This window comes from Diabrotica virgifera, chromosome 1, assembly GCF_917563875.1.
Source record: "Diabrotica virgifera virgifera chromosome 1, PGI_DIABVI_V3a".
Lineage (NCBI taxonomy): Eukaryota > Metazoa > Arthropoda > Insecta > Coleoptera > Chrysomelidae > Diabrotica > Diabrotica virgifera.
The window spans coordinates 296,586,745-296,610,340 of NC_065443.1; the positions used below are offsets into that span (position 1 = coordinate 296,586,745).

The 23,596-nt window shown below is 33.6% G+C and overlaps 1 protein-coding gene across 1 annotated transcript in view; it reads right to left on the reverse strand.

The window, feature by feature from the left end:
- LOC126885625 (protein borderless) overlaps positions 1 to 23,596 on the reverse strand; it is a 45,432-nt gene that overhangs the window by 16,846 nt on the left and 4,990 nt on the right. The window contains exons 2-3 of the mRNA XM_050652254.1: positions 16,574 to 16,802; positions 2,871 to 3,152 (exon numbers count right to left, since the gene is read on the reverse strand). Coding sequence (XP_050508211.1) covers positions 2,871 to 3,152; positions 16,574 to 16,802 — 511 coding nt within the window. The remainder of the gene's footprint in view (positions 1 to 2,870; positions 3,153 to 16,573; positions 16,803 to 23,596) is intronic.

Here is a 23,596-nt window from a genome sequence, read left to right on the forward strand (position 1 = left end):
CTTTGAGCGGAGGTGCGATATAGCGTAGAATCATGGATCGTGACATAAAAGACAATATACTTTATCAATACTTTTGAAACAAAAGAGGATATTGGGACCCATGTGCTGTAATGCTATGTGAAGAATAAGGTTCAATCACGAGTTGAATCGATATTACAAATTATCCTCTATAGCGAATTATGCAAAAATACAAAGATTGCGCTGGGCAGGTCACCATATCTTTTCTTCAGGTGCCGCTTCAGCTACGGAGGTTGACAATCATCATAGCTATTTTAATTTTTGAGGCAGTAGCTCTAAATAGTTGTTTTGAGCTGAATCCAAACCATTTTCTCAGGTTCTTAAGTCATGAAATTCATCTTCTTCCGATGGTTCTTCTGCCATCTATCTTTCCGTGCATTATGGCCACCTTATAAGAATGTATAATAACAGAGGTGGGGGGACGTCGACCAGTAGGAAGACCAAGGAAGAGGGAGATAGACGACGTGAGAACCGATACTAAAGACATATTTAGCTTGGGAACTGGAGGAGAGCAGCTAAGGAAAGAGATGCTTGGAGGCGAATGCTGGGGGAGGCCAGCGTCCGATTTGGGCTATACCGCCATAGGAGATACAGGAGAGATGATAGACATGTACGTTCAAGTTTCACACCAAACTCGGAAACAACGGTAATGTTTTTTTAAAAAGATCTATTATCACTGTCTTTTAAGAAAAAATCCAATGGTCATCAAGACCCAAATCAATCAAGAAATATTCACAATCCGAATGCGCCATGGGATTTCCCGCACTGCCTATAAGTACCACGACAAACAATGAAGCAACTAATGGATGCGTTCTAAACTAAAATTTATCCTAACTTTAATTAAGTTTTTCTAAAACCGTGTTAAAAATGAAATTTTTAGCACTCCATAGGAGCGTTAAAAATGCTACTTTAAAGCACTAGTGCTTTACAATTTTTAAGGCACTGCAGTTAAAAGTGAATTGTCAAATTGTGAAACGTCAAAATATTTATATTTCATTTATTATTAATGGTACAACTTGCGCAATTTGAAAAAGGTGGTTTAAAAGGTTTTTTTAAAATTTAATTTAAACTGTATTATTGCATTTTTAACACGTTTGTAGAAAAACAAGTTTATGTAACGGTACTCGCACCGTGCGTCTCCCCACTATTTACAGCAATTTACAGTCACGTGACACGCTGTCAGTTTTGTAAGGACGTTTTAGCATTGACTCTTAGGAGATTATTTTGTTAAACTTGAATATTTTATTCTCTAGTGATAATAAACGGTACAAATTGTTAGAATTCCTTGGTTATTCTTTTATAGTATCATTTATAGTTCAACAAATAGTTATTTTCCTAACTAGTGCGGAAAGTGATACTTTCACGCACGAGACTACCGTTGACCCGAACGACGCCACAGCGGAGTTCTGGCAAACAGTCGAGTGCGGGAAGACACTTTCCGCATGAGTTAGGAACAATTTTTTTTCTAGGGCCGTACGTTTGGAAAAAAGCCACAAAAAATAGAGTTATACCAATTTTTATTTAGGAGTGAAAATTCACAAATTAATTCTTTGACAAGGTTGTCAAAACTAAACTTTCAATATAATGGGTTACCACGACGACGATATTAGTTTCCATGACGAAGATTCAAAACCATTGTAATTATCTACTGATCTGACTTTTAAATATTATGTCAAAATAATTTTATTTCATCGAATTATCGCGCTAATTTTATTAAAACATGAACACAATAAGATAAATTTAAAATAAATTAGTAAATAATATCTAAATATTAGTTTATTGCATGTATTATAATATTTTATAATGCCATATTACAAGGAATTTTACTTTACCGCACGCCGTGCGGGAAAGTGCAAATTTCGGAAACGAAATGGGTGCAGGAAAGTGGCTCTTTTAGCACGGCCGTAGAAAAAATATTTTTTGTCGTTAATAAAGATTTATTGACATAATCTGTGATAGTGAGGTTAGATAGGACATACCGTATCCGTACTTTTTGGAGTAAATTCGGGTTTATCAGAGCTAAAAAGTACATGTAATATGTACAAAACTTATAAAAAACGTAAATAATATTATTATATAATGTGTATACTGCCACATCCTTTGTATATATAGAAAAAGTTAACCTCACTTCATCCTTCTAACAGCGTTAATCAATTTTATTCTTTGACGTATTTTTTTTTGGGAACGAGGAAAATAAAATTATTTCACATCACTATTTCTCCATGTATTTTTACAGTGAACAACAAAACAAATAGCATGATATGGCATTTTTTTTAAAATGTCCCATTTAAACATGCACTAAAGCGTCCTTACAAAGATTCAAGCAACCGCCACCATGAGCAAGTCGGTCGATTTTGCTTTGACACTTTGTTAACTCTCGGAGCGAATAATATTTTCGCTAAGAATTTTTAGATATTCCCCTCGAGTGTAGACAACCAGTTCTACCTTTTACGGGTCATAGGTTTCATGGTTTCAGCAATTAACAAAAATATTGTATTTTATAAATTTATAACGTTTGTAGAAAAAATATTGTATGATATACGTGTTAAAAAGTACATTTTTAAGGCACTCATGTGAATTGCAGAATTCGCTTCGCCCATTCTGCAAACTTTCACATGCGTGCCTTAAAATTGTACTTTTAACACTTATATCATAAATAGCTATTAAATTTTAAGTACTTGTATAAAGTTTATATTTTTTACTAAATTTTGTTAAAAATGTAAGGTAACTTCTGAGCTCGAAGCCTCTCGGGCCGGGGAATGAAAATGTTGAAGATGGTGACTGTGATAGTAATAATAATGGTAGTGAATTTAATAATGGAATCATTAAAAATCGGCTTAATTGTTACTCACACTGTACATTAAGGTACGCCCTAGCAGTCTGCCTCTCTTGTTCAGCGTTGGACGCCTCGCATTCGTATTCGCCGGTGTCTCCAGAATCTGTGGGACGGATCATTAGAGAGTTGTCTTTGGTCACCCAAGACCTGTTGATTAAATCATGGTACTCCGACAAAGAGATCCCATCTTTGAACCATTTGACTCGTATCTCGAAGTCTTTGGTCAGGCAAGTAAATTCGACTTCATCGCCTTCCAAAACAGTCTTGTTGAGAGGAGGAATTGCTAGAAGATTTCCACCTAAAATGAATGAATATTTAAGAATTGTTTATTATTTCAATATTTCACATCTCAACCTTGCACAATAAATGGGCACATTTTAGAACAGGTCAATATTTAAGTACCTGGGATGTTGGATAGAACAAGCCAGAAAATCTTTCGAGAAAATAAAAAACTGCTTTGTGATTCTCGAATAAAACTCGAAATTCGATTACGTTGATCAAAATGCTACGTCTGGTCGACTCTTCTCTATGCAGTTGAGACATGGACCCTTAAAACATCAACAGTAAATAAATTGGAGTATTGGAGGCCTTTGAAATGTGGATCTACCGGAGAATCCTCAAAATTTCATGGACATCGCATACTTCAAACGAAGAAATGGTGCACAGAATAGACAAGGATAGAGAACTTTTCAACGTAGTGAAAGTTAGAAATACATAATACCTAGATCACATAATGAAAAATAATAAGTACCGATATGCTCCGCTTATATACTCTGGGCTAATTACCAAAATACAAGGAAAAGTTATTTACCAGCAATTTTATTGCTGGGATCGAATCTAATGATTGTTTATATTATTAATATGGTTATGCAAAGTCCGCAGATGGTGTGCTACTTTTTTTTATAAACAAAATGGCGCCCGAAAATTGTGTTTTTTTTTTCAATTTTTGCTCTATAACTCCAAAGACTTTAACTTTACACCAAAAACACCCAAATAAAAATTCACCGTAATTAAATTTTGCATAGAGATGTGTTTTTTTCGATTTACTTCGACGAAAATTTTCCCCGGAAAATGCGGGGTTTTCCAACAAAATCTTAAATTTTCAACTAAAATTTTAGATAAGTAATTGTTTATCAATAATTAAATAACTTGGTAATATGAAAGCTCTTTCCGTATAGATTATAATTCCAGAAGCCGATGGAAACTGAATGAAAAGTTTAGCAACAATTGAATTGCTAATTAGAAATTTACGGTCGCTATAATCACCACAATAATTATGATACATAAGAATAACTATGATTTTTGTATAAAAAGACACTGTACCTATCTAATGTACATACTTTACAGAATTGAAATTGGACTATTTGAGCGGCCTCAGGAATATTTTAAAATTATAAACAATTTTTTGGCTGATAAACAAATAGAATACCTCAGGAAATATTAATATGGAGAAAATGTAATCTCAAAGTTCAAAATCGGTATACGTTAAAAAAATACATTTGCTCGGCTTCCTATGGAGCAATTTTCTTCATTATTTTTTTGTTCCCAAGCAACTCGAGTAGAGTCATCTAACTAACGCATTATTAAATGTCAAACTTGCTTTTGTTTTGATATAATAGATAATTTATTTATAAGAAAAGAAAACTACATATTTTTTCCAGTTGTAGACTTTTTTTAGATACTCTTACTACAAGTGTACCTTTTAACGTTAAAAGAATGAATAAAATTGCTCCATGGGAAGCCGAGAAAATGTATTTTTTTAAAAAATCATACAGAAGTAAAAACTTCCTTTGTACAATGGTCAAAAAAAAGTTAAAAACCATTAAAAGTCATCCAAAAGGAGTCGCAAAACGTTTTCGATTTAGATCAGATCATCTTCAGTGCGTTCTGCTTAGTACCTACATGAAACTAGCAACCTTATGAAATTGGTAACATCGAGAAATATGGTTTACATGATAACTATATAATATTTATAGCGACTCCAAGTCGATGTTAAAAGATTAAATGTGTTAGGAGTGCTCAAAGGGCAACATGGTTCCCTGCTCGATAAAAAACTTGTGGTTCTTGCCAGTTCAATGGACACAGACCATGTTACCAATTTCATAAGGTTGCTAGTTGCTAGTTTCATGTACTAAGCAGAACGCACTGAAGATGATCTGATCTAAATCGAAAACGTTTTGCGAATCCTTTTGGAGGACTTTTAATGTTTTTTAATAAAACTTTTTTATACCATTGTACAAACGAAGTTTTTACTTCTGTATGATTTTTAAATTATGGTATACAGCCAGCTACTGGGATTTTCCCATTGATTTTGTATTTTTTTAACATTTACTTTTTCTCTAACCTAATTTCTGATTGAAATTTTGCTATTTTTGGCAATTTTCACTCGTAATATCGATAGTTTTTATTATAATAATACAATATATTATGTTATGTTAATATGTTATGAGTATTTTAAAGATATGAAAATTGGTGTAGAGAAAGACGACAAAAATAAAAAAGGGATGGTTTGAAAATTATGATCCTACTGTTTATATCTTTGCCATAATTGAAGGTCAACTTTAACCGGTTGTATCTCAGGAACCACTCATCACAATTAAACGTTTTTTCTTTTAAAAGAAGTAGACCAGTAAGGATCTGTGGAAAAAGGTCTATTTTTGGATGTGAGAGGTGGCATTCGGATTTTTGCAGATAAAGTTAGGTGACACCTTCAGTAATAATAATTGACTTATGCTCCTTCTCAAATATGCCCGGAACATTAATAAAAAAATTAAAATATTTAAAAATTTCGAAAAACGTCGATTCTTTTCTGCTCTCTTTGCTTATAACTTTAAAATTATTCGTTTTGTAACAAAGTCGTAGAGAAATAAAATAAAGATAATTGAATTTTGTATGATATACGACTGGCCAAAAATGTCTTAACGTATTACCTTTTCTGCAATATAGCAATAAATACAAAATAAGGGAGCAAAATACGCCTGTTGTTATTAAATGTTTTTAACCAGTTTGGTGACACTTAGAACCTTAGTAATTCGCTTAGGAAATTCTTTAGACGAAGCAACGAAGCACTAAAAAGCCCAAAACCTAGGAATTTTGTGCAGTAAGATGAATCGTCATGGAACTTTTTGCATTCGATTGGGGAGAGTGTCAGGCAACTTTGTGAACTAAATTCATCTAGGGCAAAAATTTATGTGCATAAGAAAATGCATTTTAAAAGTGCATCTCGAAGAGGTGCAAATGAAAAATTTAGAAACTGGGAAATATTGACGGAAATGAGTTGAATTTTTATACTCGGGGGTTTTGGGGATCGCTGAGCACGAATTTCATATCGACGATGGTCTCCAAGGTACCTGGTGCCCACGGTGGAACTCATCGCCTAGAGTTTTATGTTATAATCATTAAAAATCAGTCAATATCCATTAGTCGGGGGGTTTTTGGTGTCGCCGGCCACGAATTTAATGTTGGCGATGGCATCCAAGATACCTGGTATCCAGGGTGGAATTCGTCGCCTAGAGTTTTTAGTTATAATTATCCAAAATCAGCCAAAAACTATTACCCTGGGGGTTTTGGGGGTCGCTGAGTACGAATTTCATATCGGCGATGGTCTCCAAGGTACCTGGTGCTCAGTGTGGAACTCGTCGCCAGGAGTTTTTAGTTATAATTATTCAAAATTAGTCAAAAACTATTACCCTGGTGGTTTTGAGGGTCCCTGAGTACGAATTTCATGTCGGCGATAGTGCCCAAGGTACCTGGTGCCAAGGGTTGGAACTCGTTGCCTAGCGTTTTATGTTATAACCATTAAAAATCAGTCAATAACCATTACTCGGGGGTTTTTGGAGTCGTTAAACACAATTTAATGTTGGCGGTGGTCTCCAAGGTACCTGGTTCCCAGGGTGCAACTCGTCGCCTGGAGTTTTATGTCATAATTATTCAAAATCAGTGAAAAACCATTAATTTGGGGGTTTTCCACCATTCAAAACCAGTCAATAACCATTACTCGGGGGTTTTTGGGGTCTCTGAGTACGAATTTTATGTCGGCGATGGTCTCCAAAGTACCTGGTGCCTAGGGTGGAACTCGTCGCCTTCAGTTTTATGTTATATTCATTCAAAATCAGTCAATATCGATTACTTCGGTGTTTTGGGGGTCGCTTAATATATTTTTCATTAATAATCTTTCTTAAAACACTTTTATATTATATCCTAAATAATTACCTATTTAAAAATTATTTTAAAATTTTGTCGCTTTTAAAGCAGTAGTCGTTAAATTTTGACACTAATGACATTTATGAAATTTTGACATAATTGGCATTTCAAGGGTAATTAAGTTATATCAGCGATTTTTTGTGTTTTCTACGGTACTATTTTAATTTTTAGATTTCTAGTCTGCTTTTATATAAAAAAAAAACAGTGGTTTTTAGAACTCTTTAGCGACGTATTAGTATAATATAATGTTGATGGATTACCGTCGAAGGCCAATATGATCAACCAAAAAAGAAGATGTATATGGTGATTTTTCTATTGACTTTCTTGGGTGTGAATCTGTCTTTTTATTTTACTGCTCCTGGCTTAAAAACAAAGCATAGTATATATGTGAATACCTCCAAGCTACACTTTTATGTAGTTCTGATATTTTAAAAAATTTTAATTAATTATAAAAAAACATCTAAAATGTGATACCGTATTTAAAGCAAAGTAAGTTTTTAATGTTGGTGTTTTGAAAAAGTCATATATTTTATACTCATTAGTTTTGTTAATTACAGGATAAATAATAAAATAAATAATATTATAATATCAAGCCGTTTAAGATTGGTATTAAAGGAATTCTCATTATCTACAATCTATAGCTGCGCTGTTTTATAATTTTGGTTTTCGAAATTGCGGAAGAGGTAACTTCAAGTAAATAAAAATATTTTTTTATTTTATTTTACTTTTTTATTAATTTTTTTATTATATTATACAAATAAATTGATTATGAATACGTGCACTAACATTTAATTTAACACGTATTTTTTAGATTATTGTATACCTACCTTGAAGACCATCGCCAACATGAAATTGGTGCCCAGCGACCCCTAAAACCTTCATAGTAATGGTTATTGACTGATTTTGTATGATTATACCATAAAACTCCAGGCGACGAGTTCCACTCTGGGCACCAGGTACCTTGGAGACCATCACCGTCATGAAATTCATGTTCAGCGACCCCAAAACTTCCCGAGTAATGGTATTAAATGATTTGTAATAATTATAACATAAAACTCCAGACGACGAGTTCCACTTTGGGCACCAGGTACCTTGAAGACCATCGAACACATGAAATTATTGTTCAGCGACCCTCAAAATCCTCAGAGTAATGGTTATTGACTGATTTTGAATGATTATAACATAAAACTCCAGGCGACGAGTTCCACACTGTGCACCAGGTACACAGAAGATCATCGCCGTCATAAAATTCGTGCTCAGCGACCCCCAAACCCCCCGCGTAATGGTTTTAAATGATTTGGAATAATTATAACATAATACTCCAGACGACGAGCTCCACCCTGGGCACCAGGTATCTTGGAGACCATCGACCACATGAAACTCTTGTTCAGCGACTCCCAAAACCCTCAGAGTAATGGCTATTGCCTGATTTTGAATGACTATAACATAAAACTCCAGGCGACGAGTTCCACCTTGGGCACCAGGTATCTTGGAGACTATCATTAACACTAAATTCGTGGCCGGCGACCCCAAAAACCCCCCCAGTAATGGATATTGACTGATTTTAATGATTATAACGTAAAACTCTAGGCGACGAGTTCCACCGTGGGCACCAGGTACCTTGGAGACCATCGCCGATATGAAATTCGTGCTCAGCGATCCCCAAAACCCCCTATTATAAGAATTCAACACATCCCACATAACAATTTCATGTTCTTAGTAGATTCATAGAACATACTTTTCAGAAAAAGTATATACTTAGAATATGCGTAATTACCATTGCGAATGTGCAGAGCATATACTGAGTATATACTACATTACAGTACTTAAACGTTCTATGTATATACTTAGAATGTACTACCGCACTTCTTTTCAGTATATACCAAGAACATACTTTTTAGAAGATTCTAAGGAGGTGCTATAAACCTTCTATTCATATACTTAGAATGTACTATCGCACATATTTTTAGTATATGGGAAGAATATTCCAAGGAAGTGCTATATACCTTCTAGTTATATACTTAGAATGTACTATCGCACATATTTTTAGTATGTGGGAAGAATATTCCAAGGAAGTGCTATATACCTTCTATATATATACTTAGAATGTACTATCGCACATATTTTTAGTATATGGGAAGAATATTCCAAGGATGTGCTGTATTTCTCAGAAGTATGTTTTCAACATCACCCAATCTCATCCTATAGGTTCTACCAAAGAATACTACCCACTGGGTGTGTTAGTATTCTTTGGTTCTACTAATATATTATATTTACATATTCCAATTGCATATGAGAATGTAGTTATTACATTCTACAATATTACGTAAAAAGTAAGTATAAAATATATAAACTTTAGTTAGTTATATAGGTACCTATGTATAATAAATATTATATGGGTAAGTAGTCTATATATAAAATATAAGTAATATATTTAGTTATTATGTGCACATCAAAATAAAAATGCTGCTTATATAATTATATAATAGCCAAATATATATAATATGTATGTAAATTACTAAAATTTATAGGTATCTACATAGATTATACATACTTTTACTTACTAGGTATTTAGGAAATATTGAAGTACCAATATGAATTTATTATTTTCAAACTGCTTTTTATGTTCTTAAAAATGTTTTAGTCCTTGTAGCTAGAAATACTTGGTCCTACCTAACAGCGTAGACATAAATGCATAATAGCCACTTTACACGATGCAACTAATTGCGCAATTAATTGCACAATTTCTTGCAGCAATAGAAATTGCATGGTGTCATACGCGAATTGCACAGAAAACCTGCAACTCCTTGCTGCAAGAATAAGTTGCAGCTAAATAGAACATGTCCTATTTTTCATGCAATTTTTTCTGCAATTTGGTTATATTTTTAGTAACTTTTAAGGCTACAGTGTTTGTTTTTACTTTTCTGCTGTCAACAAATAAAAGATTTTGATGACATTGAACTTCTGTCATCTTAAATTTCAAACCAAACAATTTATTAACAAAACTAGAGGAACTTTTTACCAATTTCACGCTTCACAGATAATTTTATTCAGGTGAATAACTTTAATTATGCAACATAGGGATTAAAAAAAAACTATTTTATTTCTTACAACTTGTTTCCTTTTGTAAATGAATAATATGTATTACATACTTGGATTAGGTATTAATTGATTTTGTTATACTTAATACATAATATTATAATTTTCTCAAATTATAATCTAACATCTTTAATCTAATATCTGATCATTCTACTCAAAAAATTACATTTAATTTGTAAAAACAAACATAACCTAAAATTTATGCTATTCAAAGTTTCTGTCTATTTCATGTCAGTTTATGCAATTGTTTGCACCGTGTAATCACTTTATTGCAGAAAGTTAGTTGCAACTTATTGCACAAGTTCTTGCGCAAGAAATTGTGCAATTAATTGCGCAATTACTTGCATCGTGTAAAGTGGCTATTACTGTACACTGTACTGGAAACTATTTTCATATTTTGCTCTTTTGTTACCTACCCCCTTCCCTTGTGCAGGTATAAAATGCAATGCAAGGGTCAGAATGACAATGAATGGCCGTTTCCGGATTCCCGAAAATTATAGGTAAAAATACTTATGGTATAAACTCAAATCAAAATGGTATATTCATTTCAACTGAAAACGAAACGAGAATTTCTCATTTTTCTTCAATAGAATTAAGTTTTAAACTTTTTACCATACAATTAAAACGGTTTAAAAAAATGAATTAGATAGTTCACTAGTACCTACCAAAATACATAAATTTGATTAATTATTCTTAACGCGAAGTTGATAATCTATAGGCTAACATTATTCTTCTTCCTATAGGTACATACAGTATATTATTTTTAAGATATTTTAAAAGTATATACAAGTATGTGTTAAGCATATACTTTTGCATATACTTACGCATATACTAAGAATATTCGATTAAGGTATATTCTAAGAATAAACTTTTACGAACATTCCGAGATGCTACGTACTCGAATGTGCTCAGTATATTCGGTGCAAGAATATTCTTTGAGGCACATGCAAAGAACATGAAATTTAGAATGTTTTTTATGGTACATGCTATGCTTGTACTACGCATATACTAAAAAGGATATACTTCGACTAATGTTGGTAGGATATGCTTAGAACATGATGCGAACATCATTGTTATGTGGGATTTCCATCAATATTGCCCGAGTTCTAAATTTTTCATTTTCACCTCTTCGAGATGCACTTTTAAAATGCATTTTCTTATGCACAAAAATTTTTGCCCTAGATGAATTTAGTTCATAAAGTTGCCTAACACTCTCTCTAATCGAATGCAAAAAGTTGCATGACGATTCATCTTACTGCATAAAATTCCTAGGTTTAATGCTTCGTTGCTTCGTCTACTTTGTAACATACTTAAACCATAAAGCAAATTTCATTAAAATCGACCTAATAGATTTTGCATAATAAATTTGCAATCTAAATGTTTTTAAAAATGTTCAAATTTTTTAAAATCTTTCTGAACAAAAAGTAGACAATTTAGAAGTTGGCTAATTTTTTTACATATAAAGAGGTGCTCTACCTATCTAATACACTTTACAGAATTAAAATCGGATTATTTAAGGGGCCCCAGCAATGTTTTAAACTTATAAACAATTTTTCGGCTTATAAACAAATAGCTTTGTTTAATAATAAAAAAAATAATGTTTAGCAATGCAATAATTAAAACCGGTATAATTTGACTTAAACTTTCAAATGCTGTCAGCAGAATTGCTATTTTATTTTTTAATCAAAAGTTATTCACGTTCAAAAATTTCAATTTTTCGATTTTTTGAAAGTTCCACTGCGTTTATGGACCAACAATCGAACGAGGTTTTCCAGTTTAACCGTCGATATATTGATACATTCCTTCTCTACAATTTTATAGTACTCACTGGGAACCAAGGTTGCCAGGTCTGGTGAAAATTCACCAGATTTGGTGATTTTCTAACCCATTTGGTGATATGGTGAAAACTTTTTTAAAAAGCTTAATATCTGGTGATTTTTTGACCTTATCTATATTATATTTTTTTATTTAAAAAGTACGATTTTATGTTTTTTATTCGTTATTAAGAATTGCCTAATATTCATATAATACAAAAAGTCTAATTTTGTAATATAAAATGATCCGCCTCTGTGGTGCTCAACTGGGGATCCACCGAAATTTACGCTACTCTTACAAGTGTTAATGCACTTCGAATAATTTATGTCTTGGTTTTATAAACAAACCAGTTCAGTTAATATCAACATATCAATTTTCAATTTATCAGTTTTATCTTTCTTGTGTCAGCTGTAGAGTTTTAAGTGATTACTGTTCTTCATATTTTGTAGTTTTGTCACGTTTTGTGTTGGTTTGGTCATCTAAACTAAAATCTCAAAGGTTCTTAGGAACTATTTTTTCAATTTTAATTTGTATTAAAAATTTATTAGCATGAGCAAAATTACTAGGTTTCCAACAAAACAATTTTGTATAACACCCCGCTCGACGAGGGTCGTCTGTCAGGCCAAGTTTAAGACATAAAACGTTAAGTTTTAAATAATCTACATTGTCGGGATTATCAGTACCTTTTATAAAAATGAACACCTACATTTTACATTATATTTTACAAAAAAAAAATCGTTTCATTTGTATTTTAATTTTTAATTATTGTTTTATTAGGTTTGTTCCAACCCTTCACATTACCGTTCTCGAATAGTTACGGGTATGCGCATGCGCAAAATTCTGCGCAGCAACACATTTTTCGTTACTGCGCATACTCATAACAATCTGGTGATTTTGAGCAAAATCTGGCAACTTTTTAAGCAATTGTCTGGTGATTTTTAGTTTTTTGACCTGGCAACTATGCTGGGAACTTGGAACTGCGAGTAGTGGACAATCGGAAAAGAAAAAGATAGACGCCACTGATACGTCAAGTTGGAAAAAGTAGGTTACGAATGCCGTGGAGATCAGTAAAAGACTTTCCATGGAGAGATAAATCATTCAAGGAAAAATAGAAAACCCAAGATCACGAGTGAGATCCCAACGAGATAGATTTTCCAAATCACAAGAATCTGCAAAAGAGAAAATAACATCAATGGGAACATCCTCAAGTATCATTCTCTCGCTCAATCTCAACCCAAAGACGCAGGGTTGAAAACAACATATAAACAGATGGATGAAAATACGAGTAGACTAAACAAATTCTAAATACCAAAGGAAGAAGTGTAGATTTACCAACCTGTCGTCGGTGTGTAAATTAAATGTCCATCCAGTTTATGTGCTTTTAAGTGATTAATAAATTCCTTTTATTATTAGCAAAAACAGTGCAAACAAGCAGAGCTGTCGAAATAATAAATCAATCAGTGGTGATCCTTTAAAAATGTTTTATAAGTTGTTAACACCTACAATGTTGTAATGAACAAGCCCTTTATGTTATTTTTATTACCTGTTGAAAACCAATATTACACTAGAAAAAGCCACCGGTATTTGCTGTTTTTGTTTTTTTTATATTTGTCTCTGAAAGTGGAGAAAAAGTATTTATTATTTTTTTAAATAACTACATAAAATGTAAGAATTCCTCAAACATGGATATGGCCTATCACCTACACTTTTTAACATTAGATATGTTACGCTCAAACTCCGAATTCGGACAATGTCCGAAATTTTTACTCACTTCGCGATGTGGACAACGTGAATTACCCACGTCACAGAGTGAGCATTTTATTCGGACATTGGCCGAAGAAAAATACCCAGAACGCGTTGTGGGTAAACGAAAGTACTCAATTACCGTAATAAACACATTCACCTGAGGTTGAGCAAAACCATAACACCCATAACCCGATGTGTGTAATCTATTTTGCCCACATCGGGTTGTGGGTATTTCTAGTTTGCGCAAACGCCGAAATCCATTTCTCACGGTTCAGACGTGCAGGTCGAGACATGTCACCCCCATGTAATAAATCTATTAATAACATCGATGTACCTAATGAACAGCTCAATGTCCGTATAGAAGCAATAATGTCATCCGGGTCCAAACACGGTTTCATCAGATGTGAATGCAAGAAGAACTGTTCGGGCAAATCTTGAAAATGTGTAAAATCAAACATAAAAATGCAATTCTCAATGTCATGGTAGCACTTCTTTTCTTATGGTAATAAGTAAGATAAATATTTTCTAAAACGAACTGTAATAAACAATGAAAGTGGTAAAGTGGTAAGTACATGTATGAAAAAAACTCATATAAAAGACGTATATGTATGAAAACGTTTAATAATTTTTTTTCTATTTTCAATAATAAGATACTTGTCATATTTTACTGTTTAGTTTTTTTAAATTAAAGTAAATGGAATTTCAACGAAAATTTGATTTTATTTTATTGGTTATTATGAAATTAGTGTAGGGTATGGTTGTGATTGGAGGCTTTTCGGGGTTTGCGCAAATTACAAATACCCACAACCCGAAGTGGGTAAAATACATTACCCACGTCGGGTTATGGGTATTACGGTTTTGCTCAATCTCCGGTGAACGTGTTTATTTCGGCAATTGGGTACTTTCGTTTACCCACAACGCGTTCTCGGTATTTCACTTCGGCCGATGTCCGAATAAATTGCTCTCTCCGCGACGTGGGTAATTCACGTTGTTCACATCGCGAAGTGAGTAAAAATTTCGGACATTGTCCGTATTCGGAGTTTGAGTGTTACATATACATTATACATCGATCAGGCTTTGAAAAGATGGTATGTATAGAATATGTGGAACAATGGGCATACCAGTATGAAAAAGATCAGCAAGCTGAGCTTTAAATCTTCGTAGGATGGATGGATGAAGTCTTCTTTTCTTTCTACTTTTCTACCATGCCTCTCTAGCTTGGGAAATTTGCATCCATTTTGACCCAGTGTGTTTTTTCAGGTCATCTGAGCTTCCCCTTTCTCGTTTGTAGTTCCACGGTCTCCAATGTATAATCATCTTAGTCCATCTTTCATCCTTCTGCCGTAAGATGTGTGGAGCGAACTTCCATTTAAGCTTTGCTACTTGGGTTGAGACATCTTTCACTTCTGTTTTGTTACGGATACATTCGTTTCTTTTCCTGTCTGATAATTTAATGGTATAGCGTTTTATTGATCCTACTAGGGCCCAGGAGTTTAAAAACGTCGATAATGTTACCTCTTACAAGAAATTAGTGGTCGTAATCTACAGCAAAGCTACATGTTGACTGCTTGAATGGATTCGAATGAATGCGTAATGAACACTCTTTCTTCAGGGACATTAATGTTTTATGAAACTAGTTTCTGTATTACACAGTGTATTCTTGGTTTGCTTAATACTCCTCGATTTTCCTGTTTCTTTTCTTAGTCCAACATCTCCAATGTTTGGAATTTTCTCTGTAGGAAAGTTTGTGTAGATTTGTACGTCCATATTTCTCTACTATCCCCGATGTGGTTTTCGTAAAGTCTTTTGGTTTCGTTATCTCATTTTGTTATACTTATTCTGGCTATTAAGGGTCTCCATGATTCCGTGTCTGTTCCTAGACCTCCGACTGCTTCTAGGCACTTGTGAAAGACATCGTGTAGCGATTTTAGGGCTCTAGCAGATACTTCCTTTACCTCCTGTGCTTACAGCATTCTATTAGTTTAAACAATATCACTCTTACGTTTTCACACCCTTCCCTAAGCATAGCTCAGGCTACTTCATAGTTTACCTGTGTTATATTCAAGTATCATTGTATCACTCTGTTCTATTTACTTTTAGTGTGCTTTGAGGTATGTACTGCATTTTTTCTGCGTCCGATAGTTGGTTATGTTCATGAATCATATTGGTGAATAGATCGTGGGACGTTGTCAATGTTTCATATTTTCCATCAAATACAGGTTTTTTACCTGTGGCAGCGTTAGGATGTCTCTCCTTTGTGTATTCTCTGACCGCTAGAGAGAGAGAGACATTCACTACTGTTCGCTCATGACGAAGTCATTTTTGCACACGACAGAAGGACATGGAATATATGATAATAAGATTCGTAAGACCGAATACTTATGAATTGGATCCGAGGTAGCAGATTTGAACTTAAGTTTATAAGATATGTACTATTATGGTAGAATTTCGCATATCCAGTTCAACTCAAGTTTAAGATGAGCTTCCAGTGTTCACCAAAAGTTCAGGTTAACTCGACATGAGAAATCGGTCTTAACAGTTGTAAGACTTTTAAGTATTTAGGGTCAATGATAAACCGAGATGGTACTTGTATGAAAGATATAGAAATGAAAATAGCACGGGCAAAACAAGCAACGAAAGCACTCCATGGAGTATTGCCACACATCACTCGCATCACTTAAGAGTTTTTATAGAAGTTATGGAGAAGTTAGCACTAAGTCAAGACCTTATGGGTTACTGGGTCTTTATGAGTTCATATTATTAAAATTGCTTCCACTTATTTGTGTAGTATCTTTCACTACATCACATCATTACATAATCGTACAATTAAATAAATAACCAAAATCTTAAATTTACCACTGACTGTGAGGTGGAACCACGTCCCGTTGTTCCTCCACGCTGGCGTCCTGTTAGGAAAGAGGGTCCTGCACTCGAACCATCCAGCGTCTGATTCCCTGACAGACGTGAGGTTAATAGAACCCATTCCATACGTTCGGTGGGGGATTTTCGTAACTAAAGCTATTCTTCCCACATACTCGTCTGCTTCGGTGACTTGACCATCTTGCCAGGAGTATATCACTTTACCCTTAAAATGAAGAACAGATATATTGATAGGAAATAAAATATTAATACAACAATATTAAAGATATCCCTTCATAAATAATCGATATCATAAAAATAGCCAGAACTAGACCATCAAATAATATATTAAACGAGGACGAGTATGGAGAAAGGTATGGTTTCAGTTGGACTGTTAGACTATTCTCTCAATTTCATTAATTACAGCTTTTATCACAAATCAAACAATGCAATCTAATACTACTTGGTTTTCTCTTCATTAAAAATAAAAAGATATAATATATATTTAAAAAAAAAATAAATAAAAAAATAAAAGTATTTTTCGTTCAAAACGTCTGAGCTTTTCTTCGTTTGATTTGGTCATGGTCCACGTTTCGCATCCATATGTTAGTACTGGTCTGACGATGGATTTATAAATTTTGATATTGGAACTTCTTGTAAGATTTTTTGATTTTATAAGATTATCCAGTGAGAATAGACAGCGATTTGCTGATTGGATTCTGTCTTTTATTTCTTCAGTAACATCGTTGTCACCTGTGATTACGGCCCCCAGATACTTAAAACGTTGTACTCTTTCGAAATTGAAGGTGTTGACCGTCACATTTTGTCCTATCCTGTCTCTTCGTGTCGTTCTATTTATACATATATATTTCGTCTTCTCTTCATTAATCCTCAGCCCTACTTCGTTTGTTGCTCCTTCCACCTTGTTGAAAATGGCTTTTGTGGATAGGATGGAGTCTCCAACGAGATCAATGTCATCTGCGTAAGCTAGTAATAACTTGGGACCTTGAACCGATAGCAGTTCTGTCCTTATTTCGGCCGACCTCATGGCTTTCTCTAATACAAGGTTAAAAAGTAGTGGAGATAAAGCATCACCCTGTTTGAGTCCACTGTTGATTTCAAAGCTGTCAGACAGTTTATTATTTACACGTACTTTTGATATTCCACCCTCCATACATACTTTAGTCATCCGAATGAGTTTCTTTGGTATTAAGAACAATTGCTTCTGTTTAATGTACCTACCTACAGTTATAGGTGTCTGAGTCATTTGTCTGCTATATTCATTTCCTATTCTGTCCTATTTTGTTTTTTCACACATTTTCTCAAATGTTTCATTTCGATTGCGTTCATTTTTTATTCATGTTATTTATGAATTGAATTGTTCAGTTTTCTCTTGCGTATGTTATTATTGGCACTGTTACCGTATTGTGAATCTTTCGCTCTACTTCCATTTTTACACCTTTGTATCCTGGTATTGTTGTATTATTTGTGTAGTAAGTCCCGGCGCTAGGGCTTAAGGTACCCGCCTGAAAAACTAGCATGGGCGCCCTTAGATTTTTTAAATTAGTACTTTGTTTAATCCATCAGAAAAAAGCTCATTTTGCTGCCCCCCAAACACGGGCGCCCGCCTGCAGTGCATCTCTTGCAGGCCTAATCGTGTAGATTTATTTCCTTTAGGCATTTGTTATTTCCGCATCTAAAATTTCCATTATTAAGGAGAAATAAATTAGCCCAGTCGGGATAGCATTTGACCTTGCATTAGGAGCTGCCCCAAATTTTATTTTTCTAATCTTTAGGGAGGGTCAATATTAGTATAAATTTAAAATCTCGACTAAATTACACCGTTGCGTTAGCCGCCATCTTGATTTTAAACGAGAACCGTTTTTGCTCAATATCTCCGCCATTTTCAATTTTTTGACAAAAAGTGTAGAAACTGAAATTGAAAATAGTGACAGTTGTAGCATAATTATTGAATTATTGAATTATCTCGTTTATTATTAGTTTTACAACAAATATATACCTATACAAAAATGAAGAGAATAAAATTTTGTACAATTTTGATGCCGTGCATTTTTTTGAAAAATTCAATATTTAAGGTAGTACGTATGTGGTAAAGGTGCGAGCGTAAGACCTGATTAGAGATGTATCAAGTCAAACTAGTTTGATTTTATTCAACAAACTTGACTTGACTTGAAAACCAAACTTTTTTTGTAAAAAAGTTTGACTTGACTTGATTTTGATATCTTTAGGTTTGACTTGAAATCAAACTTCTTCAAACAGTTTGAAGTTTGAATATCATATTGCGCAACGTGTTTATTTCCATTTCTAATTGAGAGGGTATCTACTGACTTTTGTTTTGAGTTATTTTGATAGGTCTGAATCTGTACTCTGCTACTCCTCAAATTAGTTTGTAGTTCATATTAAGAAGTATGTGCTTGGCTTGTTTATTACGTTCGTTTTGAAGTGTGTGCTTTGTGAAATAATATCTCCTCTTCTTCTTCTTTTTACATAGACATTACTCTGTCTGTTTTTCAATTTGCCTCCAGTAAGTTGTCATTCCATCTTTTTCGTGGTCTTCCCACTGATCGTCTTCCTATTGGGGAACCGTCTCTCGCCGCCCTTACTACTCTATTTGTTGTCATTCGGCTTAATGTGGTCGTTCCATTCTACTCTTCTGCTTTTCGCCCAGTTATTAATGTTGTCCACCTTGCATCTCCTTCGTATATCTGCACTTCTAGCTCTATCCCACAGCGTCTAACCATCGATTTTTCGCAATGTTTTCATCTCTGCTGTTTCTAGCATTCTTTTTGTCCTTTCTGTATCAGGTCGTGTTTCTGCCGCGTATGCCATTATTGGTCTGATGACTGTTTTGTAAATTCTGTCTTTCACTTCTTTTCCGATGTTTTTATTTCTCCATATTGTTTCATTCAGGCAACCTGCGGCTGTGCTTTATTCACCTGATCTTCCACTTCCGTTTCGAGCTTTCCGTAGCTGCATAGTGTGATGCCTAGATATTTAAACTCCATGACTTGTTCTATTATTTGACCCTCCAGCTCTAATTTACACCTTATTAGATCTGCTGTTATAACCATGTATTTAGTCTTTTTTGGGGAAATTAACATGTTAAATTTTCTAGAGGTTATATTAAATTCGTGCAGCATACGTTGTAAATCATCTTCACTTTGAGAGATTAGTATTGCGTCGTCTGCATAGCAGATTATCTTAAGTTGTTTTTCTCCCATTTGGTATCCTTTTTTTGTTCTTACTTTTAATAATATCTGAACCTGAATATTTTTTGGCTCAGAACAAGTACAAGTACCAGATCAAATTGAGTCTGATTTTGAAGGCATCTCTTCTCTTCCACTGCAAAAATTAAAAGAAAAAAAATCTGTAGTTGAAGTAGAAATAATTAAGAAAAATAAATATACTGATTTATTTGATATTGCGGCAGGTGATTTCAAAACAATGAAAATTGAAAAGTACATACTCGTATTATGTAAAAATAAAGAACAGTGTTATAAAATGACAATAAGTGAACTAATTCTTTAAGATGACATTGCAAAGTCGCAAAAAAATCATTAAACCTAGTCTATCAAAAATATAATATTTTGTTGTTCCTTCATAAATTTTTGTTAAAAAAGGGGCCGTTCAAGTATCGTAGTAACACAATTTTACAACCTCTTTATCCCATCTGTACCTTTTCATCTTTTGTTGTGAAGAACGGTCCAGCTATTTATTGCCAACATGTGTTACTGTGCTTGATCTTTTTAGACAAATTTTAAGATTTTTTCACTTGAATACTATTGTCCTATTGTAACATGAGCGGAGTGTGAGGGGCCAATATAATACAATCCAGGGGTTCTATGTAAAATATAAACGAAAGTTGAAAAGTTGGCCGATGGTGATTTCGTAGTTTTTTTATTTAAGTTAAAAAACAATGTTATGTAACGAGCTGTTCGCAGCTCTACAACCCTTTTTGGGTCCTGGCTTGTTCTAGGATTTTCCGCCATTCTGTTCTGTTCCTTACTTTATTGTTCTTTCAATTGGTAATCTCAAGTGTTTTCAGGTCTTGTTCCATGTATCTAAGTTTGGTTCTTCCCTTTGACTTTCTCCCTACTGGTGTTTGCCTCATTATATGTTTTGGTGTTTCGGTCTCCAACATCCGTTTAACATGGCCCATCCAGCGCAGACGTCTGATCTTTAATAAGGATGTTATGACCTCGGGTTCGTTGTATGTTGCGTATAGTTCAAAATTATATCTTCTGCGCCATAGGTCATTTTTTTCGCCCCCTTATAATCGCTTTTCGACAGTGTCCATGTCTCTGATCCATTTATAAGGACCGGTTTTATCAGGGTTTTGTATATTTTTCATTTGGCTTTTCTCGTGATGTTGTTAGATCTTAGATGCTTAATTAGTCCATTTACTAACTTGCGTTACCCTCCCCCAACTTGCGTTACGTAATACTTTAAAGCTTCCAAAGTAGATTAAATTACACTTGGTATGATAAAAAAAACTATCCAACGAATTCTTTGTTTTAATCTAGTGACACTCTAATATAAAAAAGTTATATTGATAAAACGAAACTTACCAGCAAGCAATTCTACGCATACATGCAGGAATCATTTTCAAAAAATTTACCCTATTTGATTATAATCGCTTCCTGTATCAAGATACTTTTAAGTGGCACTCATTGTAATATTAATTTTCTTATCTTAATTAGCAACTAACATGTCAATCTCGACAAAAAAGTATATCTACTAAATAAATTATTTTTCAAACTCTTTCAAACTAGTTTGACAAACAGTTTGAATTTTCAAACCTGTACGATTGACCAGTTTGACTTGACTTGAATTATTTGTCAGAAGGATTGACTTGAAATTAAGTCAAACTCAAGTCAAGTTCAAACAATCAAGTCAAACGTGTGCAAATCTAGACCTGATTGATTTTCTAGCAATTGTTTTTGTTCAATATCCCCGCCATTTTCAACTTTTCGACAAAAAGTGTAAGAACTGAAATTGTTGCAATTAAGATTTACTACAATTTTTCGAGAGAACCAGTGGCGGGTCTACAAGGGGGGGGGGGGAATGGGAAAATTCCCCCCAACAGGGTCCAAAATTTAAAAAAAAATTGTTGAAACATCACGATATATTAGCTGACATAAAACTTAAAATATCGACAGACAAATTCAACCAATCAAACCCGCTAGTTAATAAAATTAAGTGAACTTAATGCATATAATGTCTTTTTATGTCTTTTATATACTTAGTTTGGTTGATGTTTCATTGAAAGTTTCAAAAATTGTATAAAATATAATTCTCTTTATTTTTGTTTACGTACAATTATGTCGTACAGTTAATAATAAATGAGACAATTCAATAATTATGCTTCCCTTCCGCTTCCATTATTTTCCCCCTTAACTTGGAGAATATTGATCGTATAAAAAAATTGTGCCAAAGAAATTGTAGGAAATTGCATTTCCAACAATTTTCTTTCCCACCATTTAGGTTGAAAAGTTGAAAATGGCGGAGATATTAAGCAACAACAGTTCTCATTTAAAATCAATATGGCGGCTAATGCAACCGCGGAATTCAGTCGAGATTTTAAATTTACACTACTATTGATCTCTGCTAAAGGATAGAATTACAAAATTTGGGGAGCTCGGAAACAAAATTCAATTCAATAATTATGCTTCCCCCACCACATTTTACTATTTTCCCATGTAACTCGGAAAATATCAAACGCATGAAAAAAATTGTTAAAAAGAAATTGTAGGAAATCTTATTTTAAACAATTTTAGTTGAAAATGGCGTAGATATTGAACAAAAACAATTGCTATAAAATCAATCAGGTCTTACGCTACGTACCGCATACGTACTACCTTAAATTTTAGAAAAAAAAAAGAAAGAGATCAAAATTGTGTAGAATTTAATTCTCTTCATTTTTGTATAGGCACATATTTGTTGTAAATCTAATAATGAACGAGATAATTCAATAATTCAATAATTATGCTCAAACTCTCACTATTTTCCCCTCATAACTCGGAAAATATCGACCGCACGAAAAAAATTATAATTAATGAAATTATAGAAAATCGCATTTTAAACAATTTCAGTTTCTACACTTTTTGTCAAAAAATTGAAAATGGCGGAGATATTGAGCAAAAACGGTTCTCGTTTAAAATCAAGATGGCGGCTAACGCAACGGTGGAATTCAGTCAAGATTTTAAATTTATACTAATATTGACCCTCTCTAAAGATTAGAAAAGTAAAATTTGGGCCAGCTCCTAATGCAAGGTTAGGCCTGTTATTCATCTAACCCGACTGGACTAAATGTTTCTGAGCAGTGACTGCAAATTGTAAGTTTAAATACTATTCCAGAAACTTTTTCCATATTTTGAAACTGAGTTCCCCATTTCAGCAAACTTTTAAACGAATTTATTTCAATTATTCGGCTTGTTTATATTAACCGGTCGTGGTCCCTAAAATTATTGTCAGAATGCATAACGAATAAGGCCAAGGGCAAAGGGGGCCAACATTAGTACGTGCAAGAAGATATATTTGGAACATATGAGAGGTCTATGCTCTATTTCGGATAGTAAAGGGCCCATACTTTTATTTATATGTTGCTGAATCCATTAAATACTATTAATTTTGTTGAGAACTGATTCTCAAGTAACAGTGTGTAACCTAACTAATCAATAGTTAAATGTTAAATGTTATTATATATTAGATTAAAGCACAATTAATTGTAATAAGAATTAAAATTTACATTATTTGTTTTGACGTTTCGATTTCGGATCTGGAAATCGTTTTCAAAATGTTTTATAATAAGAGTTATTAGACTTATAACCTGTAAATGTTTATAAATTGGCTTGGTTTGGCGGTAATACTAATTTGCCAGTTGACTTAGTTGGCCTCGATCTTATAGGATACCAAATCAAATTGATCTCAAAATCTCAGAATGATATCAAATTCTGCTTCATTTAGATGCTCATCCATGCTCATTTATCACTTCGTGGT